General features: G+C 35.3%; 1 protein-coding gene across 3 annotated transcripts; it reads right to left on the minus strand.

Annotated features, from left to right (window-relative positions):
- Positions 1–9713: 9713 nt before the first annotated feature.
- LOC107810441 (BTB/POZ and MATH domain-containing protein 3) lies at positions 9714–15286 on the minus strand. 3 transcript variants are annotated; one of them, XM_075227709.1, is made up of 4 exons: positions 14759–15286; positions 12476–12824; positions 11523–11793; positions 9714–10238 (listed from the first exon to the last, which is right to left on the minus strand). In XM_075227709.1, exons 1-4 carry the CDS (start codon positions 15133–15135, stop codon positions 10024–10026), a joined length of 1212 nt encoding a protein of 403 aa, XP_075083810.1. In that variant the 5' UTR covers positions 15136–15286; the 3' UTR covers positions 9714–10023. The 3 variants fall into 3 exon arrangements, with proteins under 3 accessions (XP_075083810.1, XP_075083809.1, XP_075083808.1); XM_075227708.1 differs by having other exon boundaries at positions 11497–11793; positions 14759–15281; XM_075227707.1 differs by having other exon boundaries at positions 11492–11793; positions 14759–15281.
- Between the last annotated feature and the right edge of the window lie 281 nt (positions 15287–15567).

Here is a 15567-nt window from a genome sequence, read left to right on the forward strand (position 1 = left end):
TCTTGTAGCCGAGCAACATAATGGGCTATTAATGAAAAATCATGAAAGTTGACTTACTGGTTCTTGTCCATTCCCTGAAGTGAATGAGACGAACTTCCACCAAGCTAAGCGTGGAAGAGGATGTGGCCCCAGTCATGGTCATGGCCGTGGTCGGGGAGGAAACTCTAATCGTGCTAATAACAATGCACCAAAGAACCCTCCTCACCACTAGCAGTGGAAAAGAAAGGAAGAAAAGCATTAAGCGGTGCAAGCAGCAAAGCCAGAAAATGCATGCTATAGATGTGGAGGAAAAGGGCACTGGTCACGTACATGTCGTACGCCAAAGCACCCGGTTGAGCTGTATCAAGCCTCCCTGAAGAAGACAGAGAAAAATGCTGAAGCAAATTTTATTTCTGAAGATAATTTAGACTTCATGCATTTGGATGTAGCTGATTATTTTGCACTCCCAGAAGGAGAAACAAGTCATGTGATCGATAGTGAATCTGTAGAAATGTAAATATTTTAATTTTTGTTATTTGCAGTAGATAGTATTGTACATAAATAAAAGTTATGCTTTGAAAATGATGTTTACTATCATATTTATTTTGTTTATGTCATTTTGAAGAATATGGATAATCCTCAAATTGTGTTTGGATCAAAGACCAATCATGAAGATATTTGTGTAATTGATAGTGGAACAACTCATGCCATATTCAAAGATCGAAAATACTTTTCTTATTTGCATAAGGAAAAAGCAAATGTTTCAACAATTTCTGGTAATATAAGTTTGATTGAAGACTCCGGAAGAGCCACTATATTTCTGTTTAAGGGAACAAAACTTATTATAGACAATGCATTTATTCTCCTCCAAGTCTCGAATAAACTTGTTGAGTTTTATAGTTTTCCGCCGAAACGGGTATCATGTTGAGACAATAGATGAAATGAACGTGGAATATCTTTGTATTACAAAGAATATTTCTGGCCAGAAATGCATTGTAGAAAAGTTACCAACTTTATCTTCTGGCTTATACTATTCAAAGATTAGTACAGTTGAAGCACACTCTATCGTAAACCAGAAGTTTACTGATTCAAATACTTTTGTGCTTTGGCATGGCCATTTGGGCCATCCTGGATCAATAATGATGAGACGAATTACTGAAAATTCGAGTGGGCATCCATTAAAGAACCTGAAGATTTTTACAAATGATGAATTTTCTTGTGATGCTTGTTATCAAGGCAAAATGATCACTAGACCATCACCAATGAAAATTGGCATTGAGTACCCTGTCTTTTTAGAACGTATACATGGGGATATATGTGGACCTATTCACCCACCAAGTGGGTTGTTTAGATATTTTATAGTCTTAATAGATGCATCTTCAAGATGGTCTCATGTGTGCCTACTATCATCTCGCAACCTGGCGTTTGCAAAGCTATTAGCCCAAATAATTCGATTAAGGGCACAATTCCCAGATTATCCTATAAAGACTATTCACTTTGATAATGCTGGAAAATTCTCATCTCAAGCTTTTGATGATTACTGTCTATCGGTTGGGATAAAAGTTGAACATCATGTAGCTTATGTTCATACTCAAAATGGCATTGCAGAGTCATTTATTAAACGCCTGCAATTGATAGCAAGATCGCTACTTATGAAAACACAATTGCCCACTACTGTTTGGGGCCATGCTATCTTGCATACAACATCACTTATCCGTCTCAGACCGACACATTATAATAAATATTCTCCGTCACAATTGGTTGTTGGTCATGAACCAAATATTGCCCATCTACGAATTTTTGGATGTGTTGTATATGTGCCAGTAGCACCACCACAACGCAGTAAGATGGGGCCCCAAAGAAGGTTAGGAATATATATTGGGTTTGAATCACCCTCTAGTATTCGATATCTTGAACCATTGACGGGAGATTTATTTACTGCTCGGTTTGCAGATTGTCGATTTGATGAAACAAATTTCCCACAATTAGGGGGAGAGAAAAAGAAAATCAAAAGAGAAATTGTGTGAAAAGTTTCATCATTATCTCACTTTGATCCACGTACCCCTATATGTAATTAGGAGGTCCAGAAGATCATCCATTTATAGAATATAGTAAATTAAATGCCAGACGCATTCACTGATTTGAAAAGGATAACTAAGTCGCATATCCCTGCAGAGAATGTGCCTATCCGAATTGATGTCCAAACAGGACCATCTACTAGCATGAGAGCTAGTGAACCTAAAGCACGCCTGAAGCGTGGTAGACCTTTGGGTTCTAAGGATCGAAATCCTAGAAAAAGAAAATCGACAAATGATCAAAATAATATTATAAAGGGATCTCCTGAAGAGACCCAAGATCTGATTAGTTCTGAGATTTCTGAAGAAATCAATGAACCCGAGACTCAAGTGAGTGAGGAACTTTTAATAAGTTCTACTGGTGATGGGATTAATTTAAATTGATCTGAAATATTGGTGGATAATATTTTTGCATATAATGTTGCACAACAAGATAGTGAGAATCTTGAACCCCGATCTGTCGAAGAATGTTGACAAAGATCTGATTGGCCAAAATGGCAAGAGTCAATTCAATCGGAATTGAAGTCACTTGCTAAAAGAGAGGTCTTTGGACCAGTAGTCCAAACACCTGCTGGTATAAAGCCAGTTGGTCATAAATGGGTTTTTGTGCGAAAAAGGAATGATAAAAATGAAGTTGAAAGATACAAGGCTCGCCTTGTTGCACAAGGATTCTCACAACGATCTGGAGTCGATTATGAAGAAATATATTCACCTGTTATGGATGCCATAATATTTCGATATCTCATCAGTTTAGCCTTACGTGAAAGGCTTGAAATACATCTAATGGATGTGGTTACAGCTTATCTATACGGGTCACTTGATAATGAAATTTACATGAAAATCCCTGAAGGATTTAAAATGCATGAAGCATATTCAAAATCTCAGGAAATGTACTCAATCAGATTACAAAGATCTTTGTACGGTTTAAAGCAATCTGGGCGCATGTGGTATAATCGCCTCAGTGAATATTTGCTGAAAGAGGGTTACATAAATGATGTTATTTGTCCATGTATTTTTATAAAGAAAATGGCTTCAGAATTTGTTATACTTGCTGTTTATATTGATGACATAAATCTTGTTGGAACTTCAGAAGAGCTCCAAAAGGCAATTGAATATCTTAAGAAAGAATTTGAGATGAAAGATCTTGAAAAGACAAAACTTTGTCTTGGTTTGCAAATTGAACATTTAGCAGACGGGATCTTTATCCATCAATCTGCCTATACAGAAAGGGTCTTAAAATGCTTTTACATGGACAAAGTGCACCCATTAAGTACACCAATGGCTGTTCGATCACTTGAAGTGAATAAAGATTTATTCCGACCTCCAGAAGAGGACGAGGAACTCCTTGGTCCCGAAGTATCCTATCTCAGTGCAATTGGTGCACTAATGTATCTTGCTAATGCTACAAGGCCTGACATAGCATTTTCTGTTAATTTACTAGCAAGATATAGTTCTTCTCCTACACGTAGATATTGGAAAGGGATTAAGCATATATTGCGATATTTAAAGGGAACTCTTGATATGAGTTTATTTTATGCTAACAAAGATAGTGTAGATCTTGTTGGTTATGCAGATGCAGGTTATTTATCTGATCCCCATAAAGCTAAATCTCAAACCGGGTACGTGTTTACATGTGGAGGTACTATCATATCATGGCGCTCCACAAAGCAATCTATTGTTGCTACTTCTTCAAATCATGCTGAAATAATAGCTATTCATGAAGCAAGTAGGGAATGCGTATGGTTGAGATCAATAATTCATTTTATTCGAGAAAAATGTGGTTTGGAATGTGAGAAAAGACCCACAATTTTATACGAAGACAATGATGCATGCATAGCCCAATTGAAGGGAGGATTTATAAAAGGAGATAGAACAAAGCACATTTCACCAAAATTATTCTACACACACGATCTTCAGAAAAATGGTGACATTAATGTACAACAAATCCGTTCAAGTGATAATCCGACAGATTTATTCACTAAATCTTTACCAACTTTAACTTTTGAGAAGATGGTATACAAGATTGGAATGCGGAGACTCAAATATTTGAAATAAGATTTTAATCAGGGAGAGTAAAATACACGATGTACTCTTTTTTCCTTACTAAGTTTTTTTCCCACGGGGTTTTCCTTATAAGGTTTTTAATGAGGCAGCTAGTAATGCGTATTACTAAATATGTGTACTCTTTTTTAATCGATATAAATAATTATATATTAAATATATACAGTTATGCACATATTTTATATATCACTTAACATATATTATGCTATTACTTGTTATGAAACTATTATTTGTGGATGTCCATTTATTACTCCGCTATAGATAATTTTCCTGAAGAAGATTATCCATTTAGTACTCTGTTGAAGTTTATCTACAAGCAGCTGATGCAGGCAGGTTGTAAGCAGCTCAATGAAATGATTTGCAGCAACTTCTTATTAAACATGCAGGTTGCAAGCAGCTCATGCAGATAGCTTACAAGCAGCTAAAGAAAAGCCTTGCAGCTGCTTCCTAAAAAGCCTCGCAGCTGCTTCCTTTCTTCTATAAATAGAGGAGTTTTCAGTTCATTATGTACATAAGTTTGAAGTTTGAATAATATATCAGTTTCTCTCTATACTTGTCTTTACTTTACTGTCTTTATTTTATAACAAATTCCACTGATTTAACTTTCCTCGCGTTTGATTCATATAAGGAGAAAACACTTTCTATTAAAAGAAAATTTATTACTCCCTCCGTCTTAAATTATCTGTCGTGATTTTTAAAAATAATTGTCTCAAATTATTTGTCATTTTAAAAGTTCAAGACTAAAATAATTATCTTTTTTCTATTCTACCATTAATATTAATTAGTCTTGAAGACTACAAATAATTATGAGTAAATATTAAATGAAGAGATATTATATCTTAAGACATAAATAAGAGTAAAACAGTAAAAAATTTCTCATATTTAATATTTTTTTAAGAGAGTATATAATAGAAACACGACAGATAATTTGAGACGGAGGGAGTACCAAAATTTGTTTGATGGTTAAAAATTATATCAAAGTTTGAAAATTTGATGAGTTTAATTAGTGACTTTTGGAGTTCTTCAAAGTTGTAAAAGTATTATAAAAACAAGAAAATATGTCAGCATTTTTTTACTCCAAAATAAATAATTTATCAAATAAAATAACATAGCTGAAGTATTAACTATTTACTTTATGTATAATTTAGGCAACAAGCACCACCCTCCACCGGCCACCCTTACTGCCGATTGCCGAAAGGCTGTATTTTCCTTGTAAAATAATGTCACGTCTCAAGCCGACTATTTTATACATGTAATTTTCTTTGCTTTAATTATCTTATTATTTTGTTATTTTATTATTGTTATCGTTTTAGTCTTTATTTTTTTGAATTTGACTTTTTTACTACTGTTTTTCTTTTTCAAATAATAGTTGAAATATTTTTCTTTAAGTCGAGGGTCTATCAGAAATAATATCTCTATCTTCATAAAGTAGGGGTAAGCAGAGATAGATTTAGGGGGCGGGAACCCCCTCCCGCCGAAAAATTATAATGTGCATCATAAAGTAAAATCTGTTTTTTACCTCTATATATTATATTTTGAATCCCCTTGAAATAACCCAAAAGTATAACTTAGTAGTCAAGGGGGGTCAAAACCTTTGTGAGGTCACTAGTTCAATTCTCACTGGCCACAATCTCTTTTAATGGTTTAACTTTTTCTTTTTTTGAACCCCTTAGCGAAAATCCTGCCTCCGTCACTGGGGATAAGGTCTACATACACACAGAGACGGAGGTAGGATTTGAAATTTATGGGTACGAAATTCTAATCCTTTTAAGTTATCGAGTTTAAAATTAATAATTTATACATATTCAACAGATTTCTTAAGCCAAAGTTTCGAGCAAAGCTTTTTTGGTTTCGACCAAACTAGTAAGTTATAGTCTAACTCCGCCCTGCATATTCACTACCTTCTCTAGATCCCATTTGTGAGAGAATAGACCGGGTATGTTTTTTTTTTTTTTTTTAAGTGGTACCTACCTTAAGATATTGTTAGCATGTCTCCCTAGGTTGTAAGAAAACTTCTGAAAAAATTCAAGAGTTTTTGTTATATATTACTTGTGGTTTTGCTTGTGGCCAGCCATTCACAAATAGGAGAACGGGTCACTGCATATCTCACGATTAATATGATTGATCAATGCCAACTAGAAGTTAAATTTAGAAAAAGTAGTAGAATAACTTCTATGTCATTCGATGTGATACATTGATGACAAGCTCTCAAACTTGGTAAAATGTCATATCAGCCAAGCCATTTGAACATCTAATCATGTATGCTCTTTTAAATCATTTAATATCAACATTCTTATAGGAGTTTGTATAATTAATTTATTTTGGATGCCACTAAAATATTACTCTTGATATTTGATGTATACTTTATTAGTATCAAAATTTCTATATAATTTTGAATTATGTCCCAGTCAAATAGTGCTTATTAAATAAATTGCGACAGAGTATATTCTTTCTAATTAAGCAGTATCAAAGGATCGGTGTATTTGAAGGATTACAAGACTTAATAAATAGAGATGGGTGGGATACATACAAAATTTCTTTTGTTCTTCTACCTTCTATTGTTACTAAGATTAATGCTACACCAATCCCTATTAATTATCTTTTAAAGGACTATGTGACTTGGGCATCTAGTAGCTGTGGAAATTTTACAATCAAATTTTGTTATATACTTCTCAATCCTAAAACTATCCTCGAATTGGATTTCTCTTGGATAAGGAAACTTTACTGCCCAAACAAGATAAAATACTTCTTTTGGCAATACCTGCATAACCGTATACCGTATAGAGCTTTCCTGCACCATATTGGTATGAACATAGATCACAAGTGCCCCACCTGCTAATCTCTTTAAAAAATCAGGGGTGCAACCTAGTAATCATACTAACCATTGGGAAAATATTTTTTCCTTTACCATATGAACCTTTGGAAAAATAGAAACAACAATAATTGTAGCAATCTTGATCTTGATTTGAATGCCTCTAAAGTCCTCCAATAAGCTTGGGAGCATAATTTCTTCACCGAAACAAACCCTCTTAAAACTAAGATTAAAATAGATATCAAATAGCTAAAGCCTCATCACAACACAGTCAAACTTAATATTAATGGAGCGTTCTTAAAAGCTAATCTAAAAGCAGGTATAAGAGGAGTTTTTAGAAAAACAACGGATACTGAATTTTGGGCTTTTATAAATCTTGTTATGCAGCGAATTCATAACGGGCGGAACTGCTAGCATTGGAGCAAGGGTTAAAATTGCAGTAGAGATGATGTTCCCTCAAATAGAGATCGAAACTAACTCCTCAGAGATGATCAAACTGCTAAATGAGGATAACGATTTAGCTAACAACACTTTGCTCAATTACAGGTTATTAATGCGCCAACTGAGAGTCCCGGCAATCAGACATAACTTTAGAGAAGGAAATGGAGTAGCACACCAACTAGCAAAGGAAGTCATTAGTCACTTCAAGCCTATTAGATGTGTTTACCTTGCTCATCCCCCACTTTTTGTTGAACCCGAATTAAATAGAAACAAGCAAGGATTATGTAATGGTACTAAGTATTTACCTACTAATGTTTGTAATAGTCTTGCGGCTATAAACAATGGCAATATCCTACGGGATTATGTTAGGACTATGTAATGCTTTTGTTTAAGTAATATAAGCTTCCTTTACGTTCAAAAAAAAAAGAAGATATGTGCTATTTGCGCCTACCACCATCTATCCCAGGTGTGGGCAGATTTATGATGAGGTGTTACTACTCTACCTTATGCCATTCATTCAGAAGAGCAATATTTATTGATCTGATTACTTTAAATTTAAATCGTATAGAATCAATTAAAGAGAGTATTTCCTAACTAGAATTTATCTATTATCAAAGCTCGAACTGGAATCTCTTATTAAGGTGTAGGATCTCATCCATCTATACCCGTGAGAGGTTATTCATTGGAAGGTACTCTTTACACTTTTTTTCCGGTTTAGTTTTGACAATTCTCAACATCTCCTTGTAATCAGAGGCGGATTTACAATTTAAAATTTATGGGTTCCTGTCGCAATATCAAATTAATATACAATAATAATTGAGTTCACGGTTAGATATTTATAGATATTTAATAAATTTTTAATAGAAATATAGGGTCGCCTAAAAAATTACTGAATTTCTGGGACCCCATATACTATACTTTAGATCCGTCACTACTTGCGGTCTAGGGCAAATGCTCTACTAGAAAGTTCACTATTTTGGTATTTTTATTAGCTTTTTTCTGTACATGATCATACGTAAAATTAACACGACCATTGTTATTGGTAGCAAGTGTTTTTCCTTTGATGAAATCTTATGCGGCGCAAATCTGCATTCTTTCTCCTTGGTAAAGTGGTAAAAGAAAGGCCAATGAGCAGTATTGATGGGACAATTGCAAGATCTGTAAGGCCATAGGTTGGCCTACCGACCCAAATAACCTGAGAGGCTCATGATTTCAAGACTGCTATAGACAACTTCACTTCATTGACAAGAGAGTACGGATCCGGAAAAGCCACACGTCGGTATGACTCTTGATTTTGGAATCTCACTTGCGCCGGGCAGAACTTCAAATTTAATAAGTATTGCTGGTCTCATTGGCAATATTTTTGACTTTTGACCTTAAAAATTTGTCCATAGAGCGAGAGGCGGACTTATGCATGTAAAAAAGGGGTCATCGTACCCGTTAACTTTGGCAAAAATTCTGAATATATAAGTGTATATATTTTGAAAACGGTCATATTGCTGGGAACCCTTAAGATTAAAAGTCACTGATTGAGCACTTCGCTCATGTGCCTCCGCCAACTTCAAATTCTGGGTCTGCCTCTGCATGGAACAAGCGGAAATAAAAATCAAAACCATCTATTTTTAAGGTATGTAACATTTTAGCCTCAGAAAACACGTAATTTTAAAAAAACTACTATTAAGTTCTCAAATTTCTTCCAAATATCAAGCACTTCAAAGACTGCCCCGAGCCCTACTTGATTATTATACAGATCTTTCTCATTAATCATTTGATGGGATGATTCCATTGTTTGTGGTACAAGGAGTACAATGATTGGGCTTATTGGGCCCTAGAATCGGGTGGTTGATTCTGAAAGGACTGGATCAGTGTTGGGGGCGGATTGTAGGCAAATACATTGGGCACGTGAAATTACGATATTTCTGTCAAATTAGGTATTCTATATACATATTTTTTAGAATTGATCTAATATTATATGTTGGCATTCATGCTCTGCACTTGATTAAATGTTGAGTTATTTATCCAAAGGAACCTAGATTGATTCCCACTTAGTATTTTTTTCTCGCTTTTTTTAGTGGTGCCCCAATTTTAAAAATCATAGATTCGCGTTAGTATGACACAAATGGTCTATCGATGAAAAAAACACACAAGTTTTTTTGTAATCGTCTCAAATTGTAACATATTATAGGAGATTATTTCCTCTATTGCCTATAGGAGCTTGTATGCGTTTGTTGAAAATTTTAAAAACCGAGTTCGCAAATACTCCTTTGAGCTTTTATTGGCTGCAATTGCATAAACCATTTTTAAACATAAACGGATCAAAACATATTCAATCACACACAAGAAGGTGGACATCAACACACTAATAGCTTATCGGGGAGAACTCTATACATATTCGTTCATATTGTCTCTCATATAAGCTCAAGTAGTAAAAAATACAACAATAAACTTTACTTACCACCTAACCTACCTTAGGTTGTCTGGAATAATAGATGATACAGAACACAATGATGCTACCATTACAAGTTATCATCATTCAGATCATAGGAACTGTTCCTAAATCAGGTAACAAGAAATTAACTAATCATTACTTGCGTTTTCCAGTATCACATTTTCAACCAGCTAACTTCATTCCACTTCCAAGGCTATAGTTTAAGGTTACATCCGCCTTCTCACCCGCCTAACGACAGGATTAACAGATTCTGCTGCCACACCATCTGCAGCCAGAGCTAGACCGATGATGCTGCTGCTACTCCTTTTCTTGCACATCAGACTTGCCTTCTGGTCGACTGATGCAACTGTTTCCAGCAGCTCAGACAACAGTGAGGGGCAACTTTCTTCTAGGTGCTTGAATCCTTCTGTCAGCATGACCACTGTTTAACAAACACAAAATCAAATAACTTAGCAACTACATGAAAATAGCCAGAAGATCCCATAGTATCTTATCCTGGCTAGCACATGCTTCAAAATATAGTGAACGTTGCACAAAACCAAGAATGTGCAACACGTGTGAGGCCAGTTTTTAGAACTTCACCCCTAACATTTAAAAGATCATAAACATAATGGACTGACATGAACCAACAACACTCATAAACAATTAGTTCAACTACTCAAATTCCAAATTCTGTTGATCCATAATTCTCCTAGTTATATACCACATTCAGCACCATATGGCAATAAAGCCCCATGCGCCTAAAGTTTTGAACACTAGAACATTTACCGACATACATGGGCCCAAATAAATAGAAATTACATTATCTCCCATCATTTGCTGTAAAGCATGCATCGTTAACATAGAAGCCAGCCCTTTTCCATGGTTAAAAGCCACTGTGTATGAAAAGGAAAGCTACTTTATCATTATTGATTTACCAAATATCCAATATAACATTTCCGTTCGCGGTGTCTATATAATGAAATGGCAGGAGATTATTGCTACTCTACCCATTATTTGAAACTTTGCATGAACCAGCAGACTTTATCTAATACTACACATTGTATCACTTCCCATGTTTCCTTTTGTCAATTGAAATTGAGGATGCAAATCTAAGCAAAATGGGCATCAGAGACTCAATGTTGTAAGTCGTAACATAAGCAAAACCCACCACCTGTCAAATCTGAATGTTCTTTCAACATACAATTTTTGGTTTAAGTATTTTGTTTCCAACGGATGATAACTAAAGAAGCCAAAACCACTCAAATACTCTCTCATGTTTTCCAAGCTAGGCATCAACTAACTGATTGGAAAGCCCAGATCAAATAATAGGAGTTGCTTTGCGCAAGGAACCTCACTTGAGATACTCCACCAGCATCTCTAAAGTGCATTTTGACTAAGGTCGAAAAAGAAACTGCCTCAATGATACACAAATAAGATACCCATCTCTATAAACTTTGAACCTTTGGCAACCAAGTTAGAGCTAAAATCATCCATTTATACAAGAGCTAGGACCTTATCATAGTAGTTCAAGAGACTATCACCATAGACTGGAAAACAACCATATTCCTGGCTTTACATTTAAGCTGGAAGATATAAAATTTGCCATACAAACTGACATAAACAAGCAGAGTTAAAAACATGTCTGCAGTTAAATTAACTAAGAAAAACTAAAAATGACATGACTTGAAATACCTCACCGCTCACATCTATGGAGTACACGCACCTCCCAAGTTTGTTGCTGCAAATTTCAAACAGATGGCCTTGAGCTGTGGGCAACAATGCAGCTCAGCAAGGGAAAGAGTTGTTGCCACTGTATCCACATTAACTTCTTCACACAATTTCACCTCACATAACTCTTTCAACCTATCTAAACCAAAGCGATCAGCTGCTGCCAATAGATGCTGCATCAATATCGTAGAAGTGCATGTTGAAGTAGAGCCGGTAATTTCAACTAAATCTGGCAGCTCATCAGAATAAATGTACTGGAGCATAGCCTACAAAACGAAAAGAAGTCCACCTAAATCATATCAGCTTCTAAGAAAGGACTGCAAGGTTGGGGCAAGTTACATGTAAATTTTTTATATTGAAAACTACAGACAACCAACATGGAAAGAAACGCAAGTTTGAGAAGCTAAGGTGCAAGACCATGACCGTAGAACAAGAAGAGTGTGAGACTAAAACTTAAGGGGAGCTAAATACTTGCTAGCTTTATATTTTTCTATGTCCTTTATAAACAGACGCACAGAAGAAGCTCAGCATACCAAAGGACTATCTAAAACATAGTGATACCAACTAAGTCAAAGATGGTAAATGTATAGAAAATGCTTAGCTCACACAAACATTAGTGTTCTAACAAATTCCGATCAAAATCTCAGCCTACGCATCATATTGCTACATGCTGATTCAGAAAAAATGAATGCCAAAAGTATTACAAGCTAACGTTTGAGAAGGAACAATGCAATATATTATAAACCAGTTGCTTTCATCCCCACCCACCTTGTCCCCCTAAAAGAAAAATCCTTAAACAGTTGAACCTCAAAATTTTGGGAAGTGCCTAAAACGAAAAGACCTTTCATCTTTCAAATTCTCCATCTTTTACCTTCCTTTAATTATATATGTTTCTTCATAAGTTCATACAGCAGAAGAATCATGTGTATTAAAGCGCGAACTAATTACCTTGAAGATTGAGGGTTCAATATCCTCAAGTTCTACTTTGTCTGTATTAGGATTCCCAATAAGGCCAAAGAATTGGGCTCTAAACACAGGAGACCGAGCAGCAAGTATCAACTTATGACCCTTAAATGTCTCTTCTCCAACCTGGAAAACTATGTCACAACCAAGTTCAGCATCCAACAAGTATTTGAGATTTTGGCCCATGTCTGATGGTGGAACTACAACACTATAATCTTTGGGCCCTTCAACGCGACTTCTGACAACTCCAACAGTACAGTGCATGGCAAGGCAATCATCCTTCAGGTAGTCAGAAGTTTCTAAATTTATTCTTTTGAAAAATCGTTTGTAACCCCTGTAAATACAGACAAGAAGTTCTGATGATGACCAGTAAAAGAAAAAGTTCTAAATGTATTTCAACAGCTCAGATTGAAAAGCTAATACAGTTTTCAAACTAGAAATTCGGTGAACTTTCTTGAGTTTTATCTAAGACCCACTTGTTACAGAGAATACTCACAATATGTCAGCATTATCATATTTTACACAAGAAAATACACCAGGCGCAAACGAACAATTTCTTCCACTGAGGCACAGAGCATAAAGGGCTACTAGCGACAAATAAATGGTGGATCCATCACTGAACAGTTATTTGGAAGTAACACAACGGAGAGGAGATGAGGTCACTCATGTAGCTGATCACCAAACACAGGAGAGTCAGTTATCTAAGCAATCATTGAGTTTTTAATGAATAAAACTAGACAGATGGATCCTTCGATATGTTCTCATCATCATCAAGACATCATCAACAACAACTACTATGCTCAGTCCCAAACAAGTAGGGGTCCACTATATAAATCCTCACCGACCATGTTACTCCAGTTAAACTTCGGTATGTTCTCATAATCTATCCATTTAATTCAATCCCAACTATAATCCTCAATGTGAGTCAGTAGGTTTAACAAGAACTTGGGGTTCTGGGCTATGCAAATTAGTGACACCATGTCATAAATAAAGAAATAAATAATAATTAACCCAGTCTTAATACTTCAATGGCATCAAAGACTTTTCCTTTATTGTATAAAAGTACCATAGACTTATTTTATTTTATCTACCCCAAGGTAAAGGTTTGGACGGGACATGCATCATCATAAACTCAAGAATGTACTCCCCAATATCTGGCACCCAAATCAATACATTTATGCACATTGGGCATAGAGAAAACCATAACAGCCAAAAGAGAGAAAAACAACACAGATTTCAGAAACACAGTGGCCTGAAATATGAACTGCAAGAACTGGACTTCAGGACACAGTTTTGAAGTTCGAATAAGCAGGTATCTGCCACTCTTTTTAAGTTGTGTCTCAAATACATTGCAATGTTGGCTATGTCTTAAACAACAGCCATAAAGTAGTTACTGGTGCACTTGCGAGTAAATGTATTTTCCAAGTTAGCTGATATTTATAAATAGGATTGTGGCCATTCTCACGTCAATGACAAGCGTTGAGATCAAAATTTGACATTATTACCAGGGACCAAAGATCAAATTCAGTAAAGCACCATTGCTAAACAATTTTAACACTAACTGTGAATCTACAAAAAACCTTCTAGTTTTCTTTTTTAATAATCGTGGTATCCGGGCAAGCTTGCGCGCACCTCGACTAAGTCCACGGGATACCTGCCATCTCCCACCAGCAACAAGTATCAAGTAACTATGTCCACTAAGGCTTGGACAGGTGGGAAAAAATCACCTAGCATTTTTTTGACTCCGTTGAGGTCTCAACTCAGGGTTCCCACCCACTTCATTGACCATTAGGCCACACCCTTGGGTGCAACATCCCTCCTACTTTATCCAAGCTTGGAATCAAATAAAATTCAAAAACCTAATAACATACAATTAAACCCCAATACGAACATAAAATATTTTTCCAATCCTAAGCATATAGCTAATAGTTAACAAATTTTACCATATAAACATAAACATAACATAAAACGTACCACATGCTCCCTCTATATTTCAAAGTATAAGGCCCACTTTCCAATGCCCGATCAAAATGGCTATGAACTTTGTGTTTCCCTTTGCCACTTTGATCCAATAACGTCAACTCAAACAAGGCCCTAACATCAGCGCCTTCGCTAGCCAATGCGATAAAAACAGATACATATACAGAAGAATCCTAATAACATACAATTAAACCCCAATACGAACATAAAATATTTTTCCAATCCTAAGCATATAGCTAATAGTTAACAAATTTTACCATATAAACATAAACATAACATAAAACGTACCACATGCTCCCTCTATATTTCAAAGTATAAGGCCCACTTTCCAATGCCCGATCAAAATGGCTATGAACTTTGTGTTTCCCTTTGCCACTTTGATCCAATAACGTCAACTCAAACAAGGCCCTAACATCAGTGCCTTCGCTAGCCAATGCGATAAAAACAGATACATATACAGAAGAATCCTCTATGTTTTTACCATCTGGGTAAAAATAAATGGCCCAATCATAACCACCTACGGTAAAAATGTCGCTAGATATGTATTTACCAGGGCCCATTCCTTTGGCCAGAGAATAACCCCTGATGGTAAAATGGTGAGACCCATTTACCGTTTCGTTTACTGACTTGGAGGAAGAATCGTTGTCGTGAGAATTTTGGATCATTTCATGGGAATTGAAAGTGAATTGTGGAAATTGAGGTAAAGGAAACCCTAGGAAGGAATTGAAGGTTAATTGGATGGGATTTGTGAGAAATTGGAAGGGGAAATTAAGGGGTGTTTGGCTTGTCGGAAAATTGCAATGGGAAGGGAAAGGAGGAAATATATATATATATATATATATATATATATATATATATATATATATATATATATATATATATATATATATATATATATATATATATATATATATATATATATATATATATATATAGGTGTTTACGTTTGCAAAGGAGCATATTTATTGAATAAATTCTGATATAATTACTATATAAAAGTTTCTGGCAATTTCAATTTTTTTGCAAATTCTGCTGAGCATATTTATTGAATAAATACTAGTAATTACTATATAAAAATTCCTGGCAATTTCAATATT

Source organism: Nicotiana tabacum, chromosome 13 (genome assembly GCF_000715075.1).
Source record: "Nicotiana tabacum cultivar K326 chromosome 13, ASM71507v2, whole genome shotgun sequence".
NCBI classification, from domain to species: Eukaryota; Viridiplantae; Streptophyta; class Magnoliopsida; order Solanales; family Solanaceae; genus Nicotiana; species Nicotiana tabacum.

Excerpts from the sequence above, each read along its gene's own strand:
- LOC107810441 (XM_075227709.1), bottom strand. The coding sequence starts at position 15,135 with ATGATCCAAAATTCTCACGACAACGATTCTTCCTCCAAGTCAGTAAAC. Across the intron at positions 11,794-12,475 it reads TTGAACCCTCAATCTTCAAG|GCTATGCTCCAGTACATTTA; the intron begins GTAATTAGTTCG and ends TTCGTTTTGTAG. Across the intron at positions 10,239-11,522 it reads TGCAGCAACAAACTTGGGAG|TGGTCATGCTGACAGAAGGA; the intron begins GTGCGTGTACTC and ends TTTGTTAAACAG.